We start from the raw sequence: 23,668 nt of genomic DNA, 5'->3' as shown, positions 1-23,668 counted from the left end.
ATGGGAAAATGCAGTTCATGGTGAAAGGAACTAGTACAGCCTCAACTGATTGCTTCTTCACTCAGGAAAATTTGATATATTTTTCAGAAGCAACTTCTAAAGAGCTGGAGAAACATTCTGCCAGTGCACAAAAAAAGAAAAAGTAAAGTAAATTATTCCGAACTTCATTACTTGAACCACTAGAAACCTGGTTATAACTAAGTCTAGAAAGCTTCTTTTTTCCTCATAAGAGAAGTACATTTTTGCTTACAATGATTAGCAAAAAAATAGGATTGTTTTGTTCACTGTTCAGATAGATCAATGAATCTTTAAAAAAGCAATCTTTAAGAGTCTTACCTCAGCTGTGGAAACAAAGGAGTCTGTTGATGCAATACTCAATGTATCTCGAAGGCAGAAATCATCTGTATTATCCTTCACAGTAACATCTGTATTTTTATCTTTAAAATGAAAAGAAAGGTTTATTAGACGATCAGAAAATTCCATTGGAAGTGTGTTTCATGTACACTTTAACATAGTGCTTCATTTGGAAGGCACAGCATTATACCACTGTAAGAGGAAACTCTCCCATGACCCAATAACACACAAAGGTGATAGCATTTTCTTGTCTTTAAAGTAGACTTTCAAATATCATTCACACTGAGCTGGGTGAAGAAAAAAATACTTACTCAGGGTTTTTGCCTTGTCTTTTATAACTTCTGAAGAGCTTTCTATCTTATGCTATTATTTGCCTACATTGACCTAAACCCTCTGTTAAGTTTTTAACCTGGCTGTGCTATATAAATTCTCAGTATTTTTGACACCAAAAAATCCTGTCCTAAATAAAAGTACATTAATAAAAATCCCAAAGTTTAGCTTTGCTCAAATTTGTTTCACTTGCTGCTTCTCAGGCCTTTTTTCACTTGCTGGTTATTCAGGAAAGCACATGAAGCTTTTGATCTTCACTGCATCCTCTTTCCCCAAAAACCTTTTCCATTGAAATAGCACATCCAGAAGCATTTCCTGCGGTACTAGAACTCTTTAAGCCTTTAAAACAACTGATATTTTTTGCTTAAAATAACCTGCAATACTTTCTCTCAGTTCTCCTTTATTTTATTCTCAGATTTCAAGTGTTGCACTTATTACTAGGATACATGGTTTCATTTTCACAGTACAGAAACACTTTCACAGAAGGATTAAATTCGTCAGTCAGTAAGTCAGACTTTGGCTTGATGTGCCCCATACTGAACTCTTAGTAGAGCAGATGCATTTATTTTGGGTTACTTTACCTTCAGACATTACACATGTGTTGCTAAAAGTCTGTTTTACTTCCAAGAGTCAGCAGCAACCAGCTACCCAATGTCCTCCAGATCTGTTGCTACGGCAATACTTCATTAAAAACACCATTACATAGCAAAGTGGCCAAAGGCCAATATACTGGAATGGTTTACTCATCACTTGAAATGCTACAAATCCACATAATTTAACTATTGCTTTGGTGGTTGTTATGGTTTTATTAGTTACGGACTTGGAATGACAGCTCAGAAACTGCATATAACAATAAATACTGTCTATTCACTGAGGGAAAAAAATATTAAAAGTTTGGACAACAATTTTACTAGACTGAGTTATGCAAATTGTAATCACAACCTCACCAATACTCATATGAAAGTCTATGATTTTTTCAGCTCATTTTTACTAATTCTTTCTTTTGACCTCTTAAAACCAAGAGGAAAAGTACAGCAGCAACCAAGGTGGTTGAGAAGCAATCATGCACTGGAATCTGAAATGCTGGAACAGAAAACCAAACTGTGGTTTGTAAAGCACTTGCTTGAGGTCTGGTTAGAGCAGATGGGTAATGTGATGTTTCTTTCTTATTTCTGACTCACAATTTGCATTAATTCCCTTCTAATATTACATTAGATGATTTATATAACTTTTTTCACATAAGAAGTTGCTGAAACTGCAATAATACTGTTAAGCCTTGTGTAGTACAGCAATGTATAGTCTGGTTGCAGATTTTTCCATTCTCCTTCTGGCTAAGTTGCTTTCCATAATAAATTTGCAATTAAGACAAGAGTTCCTACATGCCATGGTTATAAAAGCTCTCTAGCACTTGGTTCAAGTGCAATCCAAAGAAATGATTATCCTGATCCTCCCAGTCTGTAGGAAACACACAGCACTTCCTTCTCAAAAACAGCAGCACAAATCATAAACTCCCACGAGAGTAAGGCATGGGCCATACTTAGAAAGATCTACTGATGGCTTTAATGGAGATGCTAAGGTAAGGACACAGCTCTTACGTACACAAAGTGCAGCTGTCAGGTAGTCTCATATATCAACTTGCTCACAATCCAAGAACATCACCACCCTCACAGGGAAGTCCCAACTTTACCATGGACTGAAGACTCAAAGCCTTTGTATATTGTCAGATGTGAGTTTATAGCTCAATGACAAGAACATATCCCCAGACTGACTGTGAAATATTTACCTCTGGGCTATGAGACTGATTACATACAGATGGGAATAATGCTAGTTGACTAAAAGTTATTCTGTGTATATTTCAAAAAACAATGGCTGCGAATGAAGGCACCACAGCCTAGAACACCACAGAATCAGAGGTCCTGCTGTAGATATTGCATTCAGCCTGTCATAGAGTACATGAAGCTCTAGACATACTAAAATTATGAATATATTTATTTTTGTTGAAAAATTCAAAATACCAAGTTTTCTAATATGGCTTTAAACTACCACCGAGTCAGTATGTTTTTAACATGTGCTTGTTGAGTATGAAGTATCTGTGTTTTCCCTCCAAGAAAATTTAGGCTTCTACAGAAGAAAGGCACAAAGTTGCACGTTACGACAAAATAAAAAGATTGGTAATGCTGAGCAAAATACCACCTTTGGCAAGTGATACATGCACACAAAGCACAGCCTTGGGAGGGAAAACAGAACAGCCTTGTCAGTTATTTCTGACTTTCTGGCCACTACCACCCTTTACAATACCCTAAAATATCCTTAGCCAAGCAGGTGCTTATCAATGCCCACACTGTGCAGAGAGCACACTATTATGAAAATTCACTATGGAATTTCACTAGGGTGAAAATTAAGTTACAGCTGGAGTACATACCATGCAAGTACCAAGAGAACATTCTTAGACACAAGAACACACAAAAAAAGAGACAGCAGCACAAAGAGACTCCTGGAATGAACAGCTGCAAGAAGAACCCACCCACCAGTGCCTGCAACTGCTCACACAGTCATCCCTAGTTCTTATGGACTCTAATACCTTCAGGAAAGGAATACTAGCAAGTACGTGAGCTTCAAATACACTTTACTTATTTGAGAAGCCAAGGAGTTATTTTGGGTTCATTTATATTTGTAAAGAGGATGAAGCAGAGTTTCAGATGTGATACTGACAACAGTAATTACCATCAAGACTCTTGGTTGTAGTGCCTTAAAATGCATATGTGGTTCTAAAGTTATATTAAGGGTATTAAAAAAATGGATCAATATGGAGGACTGCTAAAGCTCATGAAATTAATCCTACCTTTATAAGATTTTGCAAACAGCTATCTACTTAAAACTAAGCAAGATTGAAAAAAACCAAACCCAAACCAAATCAGAACCAATTCACAGAGCACCAATCTAGAATATTTATTTGTCCTGGCTCTGGTAGGTTCACACAGTAAGACAGAGTACAAAGCTAACCCTCTAACCTCTCAGAACAAAATCTGACCTTAGAGATGGAACTGCACACAAATTAGTTTTTTAGCATTCAACAGGGAAGCATTCACCTTCACATACTTTTGAAACTCTGAAAACTGTTTATATGATATCTTCCTGCCAGCCCTGAAGGAAACATGGCACAAGTTCACAAGTGAGTTTGACACTTCTGTGCAGCAGTTAAAAAAGGAAAGCACTTACCCACTGGCAAAGAACTCGCTGGGAGTTAAGGATTCCAGTTCCCAGTGCCACCATTAAAGCCATGGTTTCCTATTCTCCCCAGCCCTCCCACTTCAGTGCAAAAGCAGTGCAGTTAATATATCACGAGCAGGAAAGCCAGATGAGAAAGGAGAGACTTTACAGACTCTGAACAGGAGAAAACCTTGCAAAGGAATCCAGTTAAGAAAAGTCAGGGTACCCTAGGAGCAGCAGGGGCTCACTGTTCTGCCAGGCTACCACACAGACAGCCCATGTTGTGTGCTAGTCAGGCCCCTTCCATGTGTGGCTTCATGCCCAGTGAAAGGAAAGTACAATAATCAAGTTCAGAACACAGAGAAGCATAAATTAACATGGTTCAGTTCCATAAGAATGTGGCACAGTGGTTTGTCCCCCCTGCTGCTGCAACATCTCAAAGCAGCTTTATTTACATTTATAAGTAGTCGTAATTTTGAGAGTGTTGACTGAATATTCATTAAAATATCATCAGTCCTACCAAGCAGCTACTAAAGTGTTACATGAAGTCTTACAAGATGCACCTAGAAAGCAATGAATTTTACTTCATGACATATTTATGAAAACAATCCCAACCTTGAGGGAGCTCCTTCTGATGACTGGGTTGTACAGCCACAGGTTAAAAAAGGCAAGCCAAGAATGGAGCAGGGTATCCACACAGACCATTATGGGTTTAACAGCTATGGTTAAATGATGTGTTTACTACATTCGCCAGGAACACAAATATCTGGGATCAAGAAGTGCGTATAGCTGAAGGCATCTCACTGATATAAACAAAACTGTTACTGACTTCAGCATAAAAACCTATTTCAAGTCAGAGTCTTTCAAAAATATCTAACCAAATCTTGTACCTTACCAGTACATCAGCATGTATCATGACTTAAATGTGTCTCATGGTTCTTTGTTGGGATCACTCTGATGCAAACTGAAGTGACTGACTCCTTTTAAAAAAAAAAAAAAAAAATCAAAACAACACTCCTACTAACCCCACAGACTCACAGAAGGTTCTCCAGTGCTGTACAATCACCCAGCCTGGCCGTATGTGCTCACACCTCCAGAAGGACTCTGTTGTGAACTCACAGATTCTGCTCACCAGTATGTGACTAGAAACTCTGCAACCACAGCAGTGATGGAAAAGAACACCGGGGAAAACAGTGTAGTGCTGCACCAAGGAATCAGTACTTGCAATTTCATTTTCCTCCTAGTACTCACAGGCCTTTTTCAAGGTAAGCTTTGGCTAAGCCAACTGCTAAGCCTTCAAATTACATCCTTAACAAAAACCTTAATAGTTTTCATGCAGGGAATAATCTGCTTTTTTGTGAATAGAAGGCTAAATCTTACTTCCTTGGAAAAAGTTGACTCAACAGAGCTTTCATAATTCTTTCCAAGCACAGCTATAGTATTCAAGGTCCACATAAATGCTTTCCACTACAATACACTCACAGAGGGATAAAAAAAGCCCATTTTCCAAGACACTAGATGCTCATCTAATTATCATTAAGCAAAACACATGATGTTCTTAATTCACTCTGTTCTGTATCATTTTGATGCTACCCTTAAGACAAAGTAGTCCAGCTGATTAAAAGCGGAATTAAAAGCACACGTATAGAGGACACTAATCCATTCTTCATAAGTAGAGAAGGCTTATAAAAATTTAATAGTACAATCCATTAGGTTTACGCACATAAGCAATAAGATCTACCTGAAAACTGAGATGTACTGATCTGCAATATTTGTCATCTGGAAAAAGACAATTTGCCTAAAATAACCTTATAATCTTTAAGAGATTTTCCACATACATTGGAAAGAAATAATAGCAATTTCTGCAATGTTTATATTAATTTGGTAATTTTCAGACCTTCAATATACTGACTTTGTCCAAAAAGCTGTATCATTTGCTGAGTACCACATATTCAAAGGTGTATAAAACAAAACAGCAAGGCTACTGCTCTCATCTAGCCAAGGTAAATGGAGGACAAAATGCTTCTGCATAAGTAATCATTTCAGTCTCTCCACATAAAATCAAATATACCTAAGAAAGGAACGTAAGCTTAATTTATTTCCTGTAATCCATATAGACAAATACATTAAATGACAGAAGAGTATTAGGAAATCTTACATAACTGGAATGGCAATACATTGAATGAGTCAAGATTTAAATCTGCTAAAGAATTCTTCCATAGTTTGATAACTGAACTGGAATATTTTCTGACAGTGACAAATTTTTTTGAAGCAAAACAAATTCCCAAAGGCTAGAAATACCATTTTATCAGAGAGAATAAGACCTGTGAAAGCTGTCCCTGAATCATTGTAGCATACTTTATTGTAAAACCAAAGTCTCAAAACAGAAGACCTCACCATAAGGAACTCTGCAATTCAAATCTGAAGGAAGAGCCAGAATAAACACATATGGTGCTAGATTGATGAAATCTGAATTTTGAGAAAATAAAGAAGCATCTAACGTGTATTTTATAGCCTGAATTAACACACCATGTGTGCTGACAGCTGAGAAATCAGCTTAATAAATACACAATACATGTATGTGTTCACTGGTTTACTGACTCTTTGCTCAACATAGACGTATGATGCTGAAACAGATTTGTGATGTGTATCTCGTGTAAACTATGTGTCACTATTCGGTCTCTGCCCATCATGTAACTCTTCATTTCTTTGAAAATGTAAACATAGCCTGTTGGTAACTCCACATTACAAGGTTCTGCATTTACACATGGTTACAATTTTCTACAACTTCTTTTCTTTACCTTGAAGCTAAAAACCAGTGGACCTTCCCTGATTTTAAGGTTTAAATCTCTATCCTTTACAGAAAAGTTTGGCTTCTGACCACCCTCCTGTTCTCAAGTCTAATAGTTCAGATAACAGATTCTGTACTTGTATTTGATTTGAGAGAGAAGATCTGGCGACTAAACAAAGTTTGCTCAGCTGTCTAATCCAGACTAAGTCTGTTCAAATGGATGTGCAACACAAAGTTGTAGCTGTTTCCTCCTCTTAGGGGTACTCCCTCTCTTCTCCTGCAGTTCAGACAGCATCACATCTCTGTTGTTCACAGGAAAGACTAGTTTGAATTCCAGCGCTGCTTATTTTAAAGCTGAGATTGTCCACCAGGGATTTATAACACAGCACAGTGAAGACTGCCAGATACCTTAGTCATCAGATGTAAACGTCACTGCCCCTTCTGAGTTCTTCACATCCTAAAACCAAGTGCAACCTATTTCTATTTTTGCACAGACACTTTCTAGTGACAATGGAATGGTCTGTTCAACCCCATTCTGTGTGATAGTATGTTAACTCATTGGGATGCAGAGCAGATTCAAAATGCAATGTCTTATTTACAGGAGAAGGAACTACAAGATTAACTTTCAGGCTTACACACCTAGAATTAGCACCTGGAGTACCTTTCCTGAGCCAGAGACCTCCAGAAGCAGGTTAGGTGAAAAAGTCTTCTCACCAGACTGAGAGAGAAGTCTCAAAAGTAAGTGGCCTCAGTTCTTCTACACCTGTGTAAGTGACTTGGTACTTAAAAACAGGATGTTTACACAACTGCATTACTAGTAGTATCTCTTGTTTCTTTTCAAGGCAGTTTAGTGAAACCTTCTTGACTTTCCCACCATGAATTTCTTCACAGAAGAGCAAATATTAGCACATGAAGTGATGAAAAAGGACAAGAATAACCAGCAACTGTTGTTCAGCTCCTGAAACTTGTTGCATTTCTAATTATTTTCTTAATTCTTTTTTTTTTTTTTCAAATTAGTTTCCTAATTTGTTATATAGAAAAAAGAAAGAGTAAACAGCTGAGTATTCTAGCATATAGCCTACTTTGCCAGACAGAGCACAAGGGTATGGGAGGATCCAACATGTTCTTGTTAGAGCATGACATTTCTGGGAAGGTTTTTCTGCAGCCAGTATATCATGCTGCAGGGATGTTGAAAGTGCAAAGCAAATGAGATGGACCGACAAAAGGAACTCACATATTCATTTGTTTTCCCATTAAAAGAAAAACATACTGTCTTGCAGTTGGTAATTCCACTTGCACGTATGAAGACAGAATCAGAAAAAAACTTGCTATCTTTTATCCCCAAAATTAACAGAAGGAAAGAAAACCAACCATGTAATTGGTGACCCAAGTGAAATAAACATCAAAAGATGCAGCTATACATACATAATTTGGGCTAACATTCGGATTCTGTACTCAGAATGGAGCATATCTGACACAGGCAAACTCTGTGGGGACAGCAGAATAATCTGAGTCTTCACTTGAATTGCAGGGCAGAACTGTTTTACAGAATGCTGCACACTCCAGTGACACTGCTCAGGAATGTGCCTGCCTTCTGCAAACCCAGCTGCACACAACATACAGTTTAAGAACCTAAATTAGCAAGACATATGCTTAACTTTAAACAGTAAGACTTAAAGAATATCTCAAGTGCCCTACTGATTGGGGCCTGCTTGCATTCCACTTGCCCCAGGAATAGGAAAGAATGAGATAAAGAATGCTTAAAAAGTTGTACAGAATGAAGAGTTCCTCTGGGCCTTTAGTTTACTAAATAACACCAATCACCAAACTTAAATAAACCCCCCAAATCAATAGCACTATAAAGTTGTTAAATGCATTAGTAACAACATATTAATACTTGAATCCTAATGCAAGCAATGTTTAGTGCAACCTGGCCCTGGGAGAAAGCCTAAATTACGTACATTCTTTATTATTCAAGCTTTATTTTACTTTACTCTGCTTTACCATAGATAGCTAATATACTGACTAGATGGCAACTTTAACCACATCTGCTTGAGTAGCTGCTAATCAGTGCCAAGCTATCTGGAAATATGTATACCTTTACCTTTAAATACTCACAGCATATCCACATGTAGAACAAGGGCAGCTTTAAATAGCAGTAGGGAGAATAAAGCCTGGTGTGAGTGACATGTGCTCTTGAATCAGCTACACTACAGCACTTTGCTACAAACAGGATTATTAGGTAAGGTGGGACATGTGCACAGACCAGATATCCCACAAAGAATTGGAGAACTGACAGTATTTTGAAAAAGACAAAAAGCTTTAGCTTGAACCATCAAAAGGGAAACAAACTCAAACAGTTATTTTTGTAACAGTTTTAGCAATTAACTGCACAAATACATGTGTGAGAGATAAATGACACGTAAATAATAAAATTTGCTTCCTCCATTGTTAATGTTCACAGAACCTTCTACTAACTTTCCACAAAAATATTTTACACCCACATATAGTTTCACTGCAAGCTGAAACTAAAGTTTAAGAAGACTCTAAGATATTAAAAGGCCTTTAGCTTACACAAACTACTTGAGCCTCCCAGCTACAGGGTAAACAATTCAAAAAACACTCCCAACCTAAGCTTGGTAAATAAATGTGTATAGCTATAGTGATGGGGTATGGCTAGTGCTAAGTAACTCCAGTTAATAGCAATTGTTGAAGACTGTGCTATCTGGGTAGGCTACAACCATTTCTGCCAGGCTGATGGGTCTGAGCCTTTGACTTAGAGGGCAGCAAGATTTAAACATAGTAGACACATCAGTTAAGAAAAGCTGTTAGTTTTTCCATGTGTGCACCTGGACACAATGTTTTAACTCTAAGTCCATGAAAATAAACTGCAGCCTGCAGTATAGCTATTTCAGTCCTAACGAGAGTACTGAATTAATAAAACTGTCATGAAGAGATCTGTATTTGCTGATTTTATGATTCTGTCAATATTCCATACTTAATATTGTGCTCAAAAGCAATCGGAAAGGCTCAAAATATCATTTTTGCACTTTGCAGACTAAGCTCCCAAGCCAAGAGTTGATTACCTTTGAAGTCTTTTCTAACTTATCTAAACTATCACTGTCTGTGTCTCCCCCACCCTATTTTGGCTCTCATTACTTCCTTTTGCCCCAAAATGTTTCAGGCAAGCCTCTCCTAAAAGTAGACTGCAATGCAAGAAGAAATTGGTTTAGTCTAAGTTTTAAAACAGGAATTGGCCCTATGGGCCAAAACATGTTCCTGATCATCAGTTTACATAACCTCACACTGCCATACTGCAGCCAGAAAAATAAACACTTGTCCCACTCTCACTCCTTGCCATCTGTCTGGTATGATTTTTCCTGCCTCTAGATCATTTATACTCACCATGTATATAAACACAGAAGTTAACTATGTCCTTTTAAGTAAAAAGTACATCCTTTTCAGTAAGAAAAAGAATTTGTAAACTATAACTTGTTAAGAATGTATTACACGAACATGGGAAAGGAGAAATAAAAAAAGCAACTTCCTGCCTGTTTCCAGGCATAACAGGCCTGTTACTCCACACATCACCTTTCAAAATGCAGGCAAGTGGTTATTAAATCAAGCTCTGATGAACGGGGAAAATAGTAACTTTGCTTTACAGGAAAAGAAGGTAAATATACACTTTTTTTAAACAGGCTTAAAACAATGCAAAAGCTACTGACCAAAGCTAAGCAGTAGAATGAATGGTCAGCAAAAAAAGATGCAAAAGGAACACTAAAAATATATGCCTTTCAAGTAGCACTAGTCATGAGTGTTTGCTGCTGTGGGGAGAGTGATAAACACATAGATAACTAGTTCTACTTGAGTACTACTGAAGGGGCACTGACTGCATAAACTACTGTACAAATGTTCCTTACTCCTGAGAGGAACTGAAACAGCTTCTTTGTACTTACCCCTTTTTATCAGGGACTTGAAATTGATAGGCAGAGAAGAAAGGAAAAAGAGGGATAAAGGAATTAAGAGTTTGCCTGGGTAACTATGGAACCAGAAGACTCATGCTAAGGAGAGATCTGGGGAAAGAGAGGATTGCAGCTGCTCACATGTGGTAAGGAGTGAGCAGAAACAGTTGATATGCATTTTGTGTTAGGACTGAGCAGGGAAACACAGGAACAGCTAACGGAACAACATCTGGGAAATAAAATCACATGGGTGGATTGTGGCTCAATTATAATCAGTCTTTAGAGTTAAAAGGAGGACTCGCTTGTATTACATTTGAGGAGAAGCTCCTGAGTGAGAAAGACTGAGTATGTGAGAGGAATGATCTGGCCAGTAAAACGAGCAAAGGTGATTTTTATAAACAACATTAAGTCCGTGTCAGGGGAGCAGGTTTCAAACGGACGAGGTAAGACATGAGAACATGGCAGGAGTCACGAAGTGAGAGAGACAAGGGCTTAAAGAGGAGTTTTGGTGTGGACAGAAACAAGACAGGGCTCAGGGAGCCATTTAAGGAAAAGCAACAAGGTGTATAAATAGCCTGCACAGTTGGATCTAACAGCAAAGCTGTTAGGCAAATGGTAACAAGGGTCCTCAAAAAACCAGAAACAGTCTCTTTCTGATCTTATTGAAGTGTTTTTTGGAAATTCCTATCCATATCAACCTCCAAGCTAGGTAACCACAATAAGTGCTGGTTCACTGTACAATAAAACAGATAATAATCTTGAGCCACTGCAGAGAAGATTTCAGCTTTTAAGATAAACACAAACATACACTCTAGGTTATCAAACACCAACAAAGATACAGGTTGTGAATACTAATCATTTTTGGCACCAGTATCTTCACTGCAGGTCCATGCAAAGCTATTTCACATTTTTAGTAGAGTATTGCCAAAATTAAGTCTGTCACTGAGAAAACAGAGTATTATAATCTTTTCATAGACAGAATGTTTGCAGAAATAATTTTGCTTACAATTCTAAGTTGAACTTTCAACTACCAATCTTAGTCCACTATCCAACATCATCCCTAGGTGCTTTCTGATACAGATTTTTGCAGAAGAGGATTTAGAAAGGAAATGTTACTAATATTGGCCAAATGCCTATAAAGGAAAGCCTTATATATTATTGACTAGAAAAGACACACAACCCAACATCTGCACTTGGAACACCTATTGTTAGTCGGAAATGAGGAGTTGCAGCAATGTTGCACTTGAGACCTCAGTATCAGCAGCTACTGAACTTCTACAAATTGCACTAGCTAAAATTTACATTCAAAATGTGCATTCATCTTTTTAAAGTATGAATGGAGTAACTTTTCTGGGCTTTTCCTCTGTTAGTAGCATTATTTCCTTTCCTTTATAAGAGCATTTCTGGGGCTGAACATAATCCCACACGTAAACAAAAAGCTGTTATTTTCTTTTGTTTCAATTTCAATCCTGTTTCAGCCACCAGAAAATGTTTTGTCCTTCTCTAAGAAACTAAGAAATCATTTAATATAAATTTATCTTCAAGGAACACAAAACAAGCAAGAGTCTTCAAGCTATCACAAGAAGTTACACTACTTTGGAATTATTTTAGACTATATACTACTAAAGCACACCTAAGTGAATTATTACAAACTGCTCCTCATTGAAGGCTGAGAATTATAAACTGAAACATTGCTTGTGCACAATCAAGTAAAACATTCAAACTAATATTTTCCAATAACATTTCAGAGGCAGGAAGGAAAAAAATAGGCTCTAGATATTAATCCATGGACAGTAAAACATTATAGAAGTCTGTGTTAAAAAAATATATATAAAAATCAGCTTTCAGCAGTTTCACTGAATATGCAAAGACTTTTGTTTGTTTTAAGAGCTGCTGGAGAAAAGGTTTCTAAGATGCAAATAAGTTCTCCAAACAGTTTTATCACTAGGTTAAAGGCTGTGCTGATTCTCTCCAAAATGCCAGACATATCTTGGGAGTGTGAGAAGAAAATTAAAAAAAGAAACAGACAAACCTTTCAACAAAACCATCCAACAACACAGACCTTTACTGCAGGAGCTCAAACACTTTGTTTGTTTTAAACTGTATAACTAATATATACAATAAAAAGTGTTTTAGAAATTGAAATGTAATTGCTGCATACATTTAAATATTTTTAAAAAGTTTAAGGGGCAGAGTACACAAGCCACCACTAGTTTGAGTGCCAGCATCCCTTTTTACAGCAGAAATCAAAATAATAATGTAAAGTATTAGGAATTCAGTTCTGACAAGGAGCCCTACAATTTGAGAATTTTCCCCTCTGACCTGCAATTCTGCTAGTAAGTAAGGCTATTGTTTCTCTCCCAACTCTTTGCATTCCTCCCAAGTTAGCTCGACTAACATTTCAGTCTGCTAGAAAAGATCTAAATAGGAAAAAGGGAAAAAAAAATAAAATAAGAGAACTTTCTTCAAGGACAGACTACAGAAAGTATTAGAAGCTTTTAACCCTCCACCCCTCTACATCCATCACTCAAAAATAACAAGATGAATATTTTGTTTCATAATTTTCTGCCAATTGCCTCCTTTCTGACTGAGTGCAGCTTATGCCTCCTCAGGAAAGTCTGTTTGAAGGCTTCCCATGCTGTTTCACACTCCTAAGAGGATCAGCATAAGAACAACTGCAGTTTAGCTCTACATATTTGTTTTATTTTCATGCCCAGAAATATTTTTCTACAGAAATTCTATTTCAGTTTGCTGGTTTATATGATAATTCTGAAAGTCCAGCAGAGAGTGCAACAACATGGAACATAATGGCATTCCATTATTTCATCTATTTAAAATGCAAGTCTTTCCCAGGGCTTTATTCATTGCTGGTAACTCAACAACAGCTGACAGAGCTGAAAATTGTTATTTGCAATTATTATTATTATTACTATTAAGAGAATTCTACCCACAGGGAAAAAATGTATTTATTTACACCTCTATCTTCTGCACTGCTAAAAGTTGAATACTTAGAAATACCTGAATATTGTGAAATATCAGAACCACCTGTCATGGCAGGCAGAAGAGAAGCACTTCAAGCCACATGATGAAAGACAGTGGTTGCAGTGATAAGCTATTACACTTGAGCAGGATCCCAAGTAACTCATTCCTGACTCTCCCATGTAGCATGTTACCACAGTCTCCTCCAGAAGGTTGCTTCTCAGTGCTGGTTAGCAAACTGTTTATCATGTACAACCAACTTCAAACAGTACAGGGATCACAAAATGAAAAGCAAGTTTGTGGTATGACTGATCAATGGCAACACCAGATCTTAATTTGACTAGGTAGGGGGAAATGATGACCCAGAAGAATAACATTTAAAGGTTTTGGGAAGGAGCAACATCTGTGACTAGTAGACTAGTAGTGCAGAGAGAGGTTTCAGGAGTTCCAGAAGTTTCACAGAAGAGTTTACAGAGAAATCTGAAAACCAGAAATGGATAGAAATGTTTTACCATTTTAAGTTTCATTCCTGAACAAATCTGGAGTTCATTATAACTCCAGTAAGAATAAGAGGAGCTAGTCAGACATTAATGTAGCACTTGATAGCATTTGCCCAACTGTCAGAGCCCAGTCTGCAGCTGTGGCTAATCACAGGCACTTCAGATGGAGAAAATGGAAGAAAAATCCACAAACTATATGTAACCGTCTTGTGTATCAAAGAAAAAACAGAGCAAAACATTTTCTGATTACTGTTCATTGTCAATAGTTACAACACTGAGGCAGAAGAGCTTATTCTAAGCATTCTAACCACAAGCCACAAGGGTTACCACAGAAAATTTTGGGTTGGAAAGGACCTTAAAGATCATCTAGTTCCAACCCACCTGCCACTGGCAGGGACAATTTCCACCAGACCAGGTTGCTCAAAGTCCCTTTCAACCTGGCCTTGGGGCATCCACAGCTTCTCTGGGCAATTATGAATTCATTCAGGACAAAAAAAGACTTTTTCTTGTTCACTCTAAGGCCTACAGAAGAAGTAAAAATAGCAGCAGTAAGATAAACACTTAAATGCCACAAAGACCAATGACCATCTACCCATGAGTTCTTATCCTCCTCCCAAAGAAGAATGCAAACAACCCTCAAAACAGCCTTAAAAAAATAAAAATTGTACCCTCAACACGCATCAGAAACAACTTACTTCAGAACTTAACTTGTTTCACTTCAACAACTAGAAATTTGATCTAGTTATGACTTTGACAAGAAGGTCTACAAATCCCCCAGCACCACATACCTTCTCCATGTGTAAGCAGCTATTCAGAACAAGTAAGTCAGTCACCTTCTAGTGTTTTCTTCAATAAGAAGCTGACATACCCCACCTGAAACATGTATTAGCTTGTTTTTCCACAACATGGATGACTTTTATGGCTTGTTTCAAGCTGTCTAGTATCTCCATATCTTCTGAAATATGAAGAACCAAACTGGACACAGTATTCTCAAACCATACAAAACGGAGATTGCATCTCTATGTCCTTTTCACATAGCCAAAGAATTTACACTGACTGTGATTCATAATTTTCCTAATGCATTCCAAGAGTGTTTCTTCATTATGTTTCTTTTAAAATCTCTTATTTCTATGCACAATCCATACTTGCCTGGATTCAATGTAATCTGGTAGATAGCCACCATTTAAACAGATAATTTGTATTACTAACCTTTGCTTTACATTAATTCAATGCTTTTAATGCCCATAATTATAATTTTTTATCAGCTTCCACCTCTACACATGATTTTATAATCAGCTACATAGTTGATAAAATAACAGCATTTGACCAAACATCTTCCCTAAAAAGTAAATCTTTCCCTTAACAGCAGACAGAAGTGTAAATAAATGCTCATGTCAGTGAGCTAATTATGATAATCTAATGTCTGCTATATCAATTCACCAAATTGCAGCTCTTTCAAAAACCTACAGTCTAAGAAAAAGTATCAACCATGAAACCATATTAACTGGTACTAATTAAATGCCTTATTATTATGTCTGTGCTAAAAGAAGGGCAAATTAGCAACTCTATTTCACAGGAATGAGGTGTCAGAGTTTGGGGGTTGGTTGTGTTTTAGGATTTGGAACGAAATTGGCAATTTCCCAATCATTTGGAACACTTTTCACTTTCCAGGATTACTAAATAGTAAATGATGGATTAGGATGAGTTCTTTTATCAGCTTCAAGAGGTTTTAGGTACAAATCACCCAGGAACCCTGATTCTGACTCAGCCAATGCTGCCTCCTTTGCCACAAATTATATTCATCCCTACAGAGCACAGGACCCTTCATTTCTGTTCCTGTTCACAACTGCAGTTTGGATTTTGCAGCAGGGTATTATTCTTAGTGATGTAAGGAATGCTGTAATCTCTATTTCTTTTGACCACTAGGACTCCATAACCTTCTTGGACTTGCTTATTCTTGTGACTCTTCAACTCTTCCATTCCTGGTGTTGCTAATCTATCAAATATTGAACAAAAATCTTCTGAGCACCATAGCACTTCAAAGCAGATCAAGTCCTGGGTTTTTTCTAAAACATTCTGACAAACTGAAGCATTCTTTATTGTATTACTTGCTGTTTAAATCAAATTCAAGCTAACACTGAAAAGCCCCAGATCCTGCACATAGAAAACAGCATCCACTAAACTACTTCATTACTTGTTCTCCTCACTCATCTGGGTTAGCACAAATAAAATTCATAATATAGTAACAGACATCTACTCAAGAGATCACAAATGATTTCTGTAAAGACATTTTGAAATTAATAAATTCTCAGAACATTCTTGGTAAACAAAGATCCAGTTATTGCATCTAAAAAAATTGAAATACTAATTTAAAATACTTCCAGGGTAACCAAGCAAAACAATAACTGAACACACTGAGCAACACATTAAGTCCTTTGAATACCATTTTACTAATTTTGCCTGAAGACAGAAATCACAAATAAACTTTTAATTTAATACTGGATATACAATGCAACTCTATTTATGGTTTATGGTTTCAAATACCAAAAATGAAACATTCAAACACTTTTCTGCTTTCAGGATTACATTTACAGGTGTATGCAGATAGGTCAGAGAGCCAATTCTGACCTAAATTTAATTCCCACCTCACTCAGAGCTGTATTCAGTAGATGCGGGATCACAGAAGGCCTATGAGAGGAGAGTACTGCCACCTCGTGCCAGTCAGGCTGCAGCCTAACAAACAAGACTACGGGCAAACCAACCCCACATCTTCTGCCTTTCAACACTGACAGTTAACTGAGATCAGATGCTTCATCTTGAATTATGAAACAGCACAATAGTATCACTCTTTAAGAACATCTTAAACCACTTCTTTAAATAAAAATAACCTATCTGAGCTTAATCATGATGTCTGGCAGCAACTGCTCACTGTATTTGCCATTTTAACAGTTTAGTCACTCACAACTGATAAAATCCAATCACCAGGGATAAGAGCTTTGCTAATGGTTATCTATCTATTTCAGATTAAGTCCTTCTAGTTTGGTTTTCATTTTTTATAAGAAAAATCATGACAAACCATACACAGTTTGACAGTTCAAAAGACACATAAAACTTCCAAAATGCTGCAATACACCCATGCTATGAAAAAGGTCATATATTCTTGCTGTATAAATATTTAAATACCCAAGTGAACATCAACTTTAGCAAGCTGCAAAGTATTTTAACATTTCCCATGTATACTGACAAGCTAAAATGAAAAAATTCCCTTTCAGTCCATTGTTATCTAAAATCCAAGCACTTCATCGAACATTACATAACACTGCAAAGAACGTGATTTTTTTCTGTTGATTACTGATAAGTATAATTCTGCTCAGTGGATATTATGTGACTCCCCCACTCCCCAAGAGCCATTATTGCAAGCAATAGGAGTACTCACCAATATCATTAGCTAGAGCAGCAGGATCAGAGACCCCAAGGGTGGCTTCAAACTCCTCCTGAAGACGATAAGCTCTTTGAAGAAGGGATTCAAGCTTATGAATGAATTCAGCACTAATGATATCCTGCAAGCAGACAGACACGAGAAGATTTTCTATTTGTTTACAGTCTGTCAGGTTCCTTTGTAAAATCTAAGGATATTAAGCCTTCAAAGAGCAAACTGTGCCACATTAATTTCCTACAAACCGCATAAGGACACTGGCAGATGAATACTTCAATGTCCAAATTGTACACACTTCTCTGAACACACACACATTTTGTTTACTGTAATAAAATAAAATCCACATTTTCAAATACTTTGAAACTTACCTGTGATGTTTAGTACACTAGAAATAATGAAAGTCACACATCTTTTTATTTCAAAGTAATTTTAGTATATAGTTCATAAGAACAAGTACATTATTTGTGAATATGCACAAATTGATTCACCTATCCCGAGACCTCCATCTTAGCTATGCAGATACCCTCTCACATAATCTCAAAAGGAAGAGATGGCCCAAGGGATTATGTGCAGAGAAGTAGTATGCTTAGTAGCTCGATAATACCATCCAGAGGCAAGCACTGATGCATCAACAATTGCCAAGACATAAATAATGCTAATTCCCTCCCCCTGCCCTTCTCCAAACCATCAACCAAAAAAAATTTACAAGGAACAAAGTCAGTTTAAGTGCAATACCACTAAACCGGAATTGAATTAATTCTCCAGTTTGGTATGTGAATTTGAAAAGATTCAGGTAATAAAAGGCAACAAGTTGTCAGGGCAGCGACCGCAGATGATAGAGTATACTCACTTCTACATTTTCTTCAGCAATTGCATCTCCTGCTCCCGTCTTAATGGAACCACAAATTGCTTCATCTTCAACTTGCCTGTTCCGAAATGTGAGTGCCTGCTCCCACCGCCGCAGAGCTTCTTCAAACAGCTCCATACCTAGGGGAGAGCAGCAACACCTCCACTCTGTGAAACAGCTTCACGTGCATTCACATTTTGGAGACACAGGAAAGTATGCAGCTAAAATGAGCATGACTATCACAGAGATGTAAGTTTTTAAAACAACATCAATTCCTGGTGGGTTTAGTCCGATAAAGTTCACAGTATGATTGAAACAACAATGTTCAATACATTTTTCCATATTTACTTTAAAAAATAATTTTACAGATTACTAGTACAAGTATTGGACTAAAAATATTTTGAAAACCTAACTTTAGATCAAGTATGACTTCATTATTTTAGGGAAATGTTCTCAGACATGCCAACAGGACACTGAGAAAGAATATCACAATAACATTGTGTGTCACTTTACCACAAACCCAAGAAAGTATTTACATTCATTTCTGGTAGATGCTGAATATTCTTATTATGACTTACCCATCAAATATAAATTTTCAGGTGTAGTCACTGGAATATTGACAAGCTTAATGTCATCTTCATCTGCTTTATCCCAGGAATTAGAATTGGCACAAGCACAACTGTGGCAAGAGGTGGCACTCTGAACCTTAGGTAAAAATAAATATATTTTGAAGTGTTGTTAGAGAGAGCATCTTTAAAACCACATTCCTGCCACACCACATTATACCTAAACCATCTGCCTAGAAGGAGGTTTTCTCTGTGGTAAGGAAAATGGCTTCTCAGCATCTCTGGCCACCTGTGCAGCTTGTTCAGGAAAGCTCCTTGGGCTCAGTGAAAAGTTTAGATGCATATTCCGTGCAAGTTAACAGACATCCAAGAGTCTTAAAACACTTTTACTTACCGAGGTCAGGCTTTGAACTGAGCCAGAGTATTTACTGAAAAGTCCTCCATTTGCACAGATACAAGACTGAGATCCTTTTTCCTTGGCAGAGCTCAGAGAAAGAGTCAAGTTTTGTCGACTACTGGAGCAACTCGAACCTAAGAGATACACTTATTTTAAAGTTCCTGCAAACTCAGAACATAGCATCTTTTGCAATTCTATCAAGAACTGCATTTACTATTTTCATTAAAATCCAGTTTAGAGGCAACAACAATTATTAATTACAGTTCTATATGGGAAACTACAAATTAGAACAGTCAGTATCTATAACATTAACTATACATTTGAGCATCATTATTTTCCTATTCTATAAAGTTAGATCTGCATTTCTCAGTATTGAGATACATCCACAAGAATTGCAAACCCCACTGTTAATATACTATTGATATAGAGAGTTTTCATACAAATTCATGATTAAAACTTCACCTTTGAGAATAAGACCAGCTTCCTTTATAACACACTGCAACTGTTCCTAAGTTGACAAATATTAACAATTCAAACCTACTCAGATGTTCCATCCTACAGAGTTGGTTAGAGGGATGAAGAATTCTTGTTTGAGGAAAGGCTGAGAGAGTTGGGGTTGTTCAGCCAGAGGAGGGAAGGCTCTGAGGAAAGCTCACTGCAGCCTTTCAGTACTTAAAAGGGGCCTACACAACAAAAGATGGGGACAGACTTTTCAGCAGGGCCCACTGTGGTAGGACAAGGGGAAATGTTTTTAAACTAAAAGAGGGTTGATTTACACTAGATAGTAAGGAAGAGATTTTTTTACAATGAGGGTGGTAAAACATTGGAACAGGTTGCCCAGAGAGGTGGTGGATGTCCCACCCCTGGATACATTCAAGGCCAGGATGGACAGGGCTCTGACCAGCCTAGTTTAGCTCAAGACATCCCTGCTCATTGCAGGAAGTTGGACTAGATGACCTTTGAAAGCTCCCTGACAACACAAACTATTCTATGACTAAAAGAAAATAGTTTTCTAGTACTATATACTGTAATGCACACCCATCCCCTCACAGCCCTTTTATTCCTCTCCAAGAAAACAACAAAAACCCAACTTAGGTATTCCATAACGTACCTTTTTCTGAAGCAGCTGCTTTGGTACACTCTAATACTAGATGATTTGGTTCCCATGGTGGCACTTTCTTGTTTTTCTTTCCACGTCTTCTTTTGAAGTGATGGGCCAGAAAAATCACAGATATTGCACTCACTGCTGTAACTGTGAAAAGCTTCTTTAACCCAGGGGAGAGTTTTATCTGAAAATAAAAGTGTGGCTTCATTGACAAAACATGCATTGAGAGACAGAGAGCAGCACCAAGAACTGTAAGGTATATTGCAAATGCAGGAACTATGGGGATCTAAGTAAGTAACTTCCAAATTTTTGTTAAAATTTTTTAATGACAGGACAATGCAGAGCTTCAGTTAATTCTCTAACAGCAAAAAATACTGAGAAGGAACTCACCCTTCACAGCTACACTATTTCTTGCACTGTGACAGAGGGGAAGATCCTAATGCCAACATTTGTGTGGTGTTCCAATCTGGGAAGAATATGCATTTAAACATATTCTTCTAAATCAACAGGTTTTAAGAAATTATATTTTATTTTGGGTATAGATCAGTCATAGGTTAATTGGAAACGAGAGCCAACATACACAATACCCATCTGCTTGAGGAACTGACTGTTGGGAGAAAACCAGATCCCCAGTCCTTGGGCCTAATATGGTGTTTCTGTAACACGACGCCTCATACCAGAGAGAATTGGCCCTCACAGTAACACTGCACTCTGGCAGGCCCTGGGTGCTGTGCAATTGGTTAATACTGTCAGCATCATGTAATTTATAGAAGTGTTGAAAGCTTCTCTCTGCACTGAGTTTGCAACCAACAAGTCAAGCACTTTTGGCTTGAGAACGCTGTGCTTTGTGGTACTGTGCCTTGACTGAGGCTACAGCCCAGCACTGCACTCTGCAAGGAAAGGGAAATGCCTGAAACACAGCACAAACACATACTCACAAAAGGCTACAGAAAAGAGTTAATCACCAAATAACTGAGATTAAAACTCGAAGCCCACAAAATTAAATGCTAGAACTAAAGCTTCAAAGAATCATTTTAAATTTGTGTGTGCCTACAAACATGCTCACAAATAGACTGACAGTGAAATGAAACCTGTAAGGAAAGGAAAGTTAATAGCTGCACATCATGGAGTTGCACATGGTAAAAGGATATGAAAAATTAAATCAGTCGATCTTGCAATGAGAATTTTAAAGGACTCTATGGAAAAAAACTGTGAAAATAATCAGATGCAGCTAAGACTGAGAACATCTCATACTGGTTTTATCTGTAGTAAGAGAAGTATTTACAAGCAAGTATAAAATACAGCATAGCTTTTGCTTACAAACATCTAATTCAATAGAAATAAAATCCTGTCATATTAAAGACAGGTTTTAAAAGCAAAACCTTTTAGGACCTACTAATATCTACTCTTAAAAAATATTATTGGCATTCCTAATTATAAGCTTTTCAGCATACACAGAATGGAAAAAAATCTACAGGACCATATTTTGCACGGTCAACTAGAACCTCTTTTTCACCCTGTGTATTATGGCATCAGAACATGGCTCACTCCTCAAGAAATTTATTTGCTGAGGACTATGACTGAAGCCTTTGTATTTTCTCAAGCAATTGTGGCTTACTTCACTCTATCTTTTATCACGTATGTAGTTATAGGCAATTAATACCTCTCTTCTCTGAATCTCTACACAATGACAGTTCCTCCACTGTGCTCCAGGACAAATCTTATGCCTCTGCAGACAAGGCATATCAGCTTCACAACACTTCAACCTGAAAACCTGTCAACCTGCAAACTCAGATCATAATGTTCTCTTCACCCAGACTTGAGTGACTGCTATCCATGCTGCTAGTCAAAACTTGGCTGTAACATAAATGAAAGAAAATAAACCACTCCAGGGCCATCCATAAAAATAAATACTGTGATTAATGGAACCCTAAGTTTTTTCTTTAAAAGATCTTTCTCTAAGTAAAACAAACAGAACCAGCGAAAAGAACTGAACATGTTTAAAAACCAGCCTGCTTTGAAGGAACCACTGACTTGTTTTAGTCATTGTGGCCCTTACTTAATTAAACAGAAGTGACTCAAAAACTAGAATAAGGACTTTTGATTTACACTAATGAATTATCATTCAGATTAACCTGTCAAGATGTACTAGCAATCTACAAAGTATTTCACACCACACTCAATACTATTAATTAAGAATTTAATGGCAGTTATGCTTAGTTTTTAAATACCTAAAAAATTCTACAAAAAAAAGAGATATTGAGGATTTTGATATTTGATGACAATCATTGTGCTCTTACAAATGGCAGACAAAAAGACAGTGCAGATAAAGCAGATGTATGAGGATGTACTAAGCATTTATTAGCAGAAAAAAGACAAAAAGCCACAGTTATTTTAGTCCAGTGTCATAAACAAACTAACCCCCAAGGTATTCTGTACAAAATTCACATCAAGCTCACAAGAGCATATATAACATTGCAATAAACTTCCAAATGTATATGAAAAATAACAATATTTAGATAACGTATTTATTACCTGGTTAAGGGAATAATACCAAGAAAGGGGAAGATGAAACACCTGTAAGGCTACTGTCTTCAGAGAAAATCGTGTCTCAGTAACAGCCTCTTCTGACATGGCTCCTTCACTCCCATAACCTCATTAAGTGAACTATCTTGAAAACAGTCACAGATGGTCTCTGGAATACTCTGTCAAATGAAGGATACATACTAAGTTATGCAATAGAAGCTCAGGACAATTTTCTTCAACAAGCTTGAACCTCTTACATAACAGGTACACGACTTGTTTGATTGATGTTTTTGAGTAAAGACAAGTCTTAATGAGAAGAGAGCAAATGTGCTGGTTCAGCTGAGGCTCCATTCCATCCAAGTGCTCTGTGCAGACCTGCAGATGTAGAACCAAGACCTACAGACAATTCAGGCTCCTCTCACTAGCTGCCTTACTAGCTTATTGCATCCTCTAAATCATACACAGAACCCCCCTGCCTCTAAGACCACTACTGCTGGAAAAATGTATTTGCTAGCTAAACGAGTTAAAAGACTTCAGAGCAGCAGAAAAAGTTTACCCCGTTCAGCGATTCATTTTTTCTGCAGACACACAGTGAGAAACGCACACTACAGCCTGACGTAATCTCCCCGTTCCAGGCGCATCTCCCTCGCTCCCCGGGGCGAAAC

The 23,668-nt window shown here is 37.3% G+C and overlaps 1 protein-coding gene across 1 annotated transcript in view; it reads right to left on the bottom strand.

Annotated features, from left to right (window-relative positions):
- FAM73A (family with sequence similarity 73, member A) overlaps positions 1-23,111 on the bottom strand; it is a 36,383-nt gene extending 13,272 nt beyond the window's left edge. Inside the window, exons 1-7 of the mRNA XM_009073592.1 lie at positions 23,013-23,111; positions 20,484-20,661; positions 19,370-19,506; positions 18,988-19,114; positions 18,413-18,549; positions 17,563-17,686; positions 337-437 (exon numbers count right to left, since the gene is read on the bottom strand). Of these exons, the coding sequence (XP_009071840.1) occupies positions 337-437; positions 17,563-17,686; positions 18,413-18,549; positions 18,988-19,114; positions 19,370-19,506; positions 20,484-20,661; positions 23,013-23,111 (903 nt within the window). The remainder of the gene's footprint in view (positions 1-336; positions 438-17,562; positions 17,687-18,412; positions 18,550-18,987; positions 19,115-19,369; positions 19,507-20,483; positions 20,662-23,012) is intronic.
- Positions 23,112-23,668: the final 557 nt, after the last annotated feature.

The sequence above is a fragment of the Acanthisitta chloris genome, unplaced genomic scaffold (genome assembly GCF_000695815.1).
Source record: "Acanthisitta chloris isolate BGI_N310 unplaced genomic scaffold, ASM69581v1 Scaffold25724, whole genome shotgun sequence".
In the NCBI taxonomy this organism is placed as follows: domain Eukaryota; kingdom Metazoa; phylum Chordata; class Aves; order Passeriformes; family Acanthisittidae; genus Acanthisitta; species Acanthisitta chloris.
This window is presented reverse-complemented; position numbering and strand designations above follow the sequence as displayed.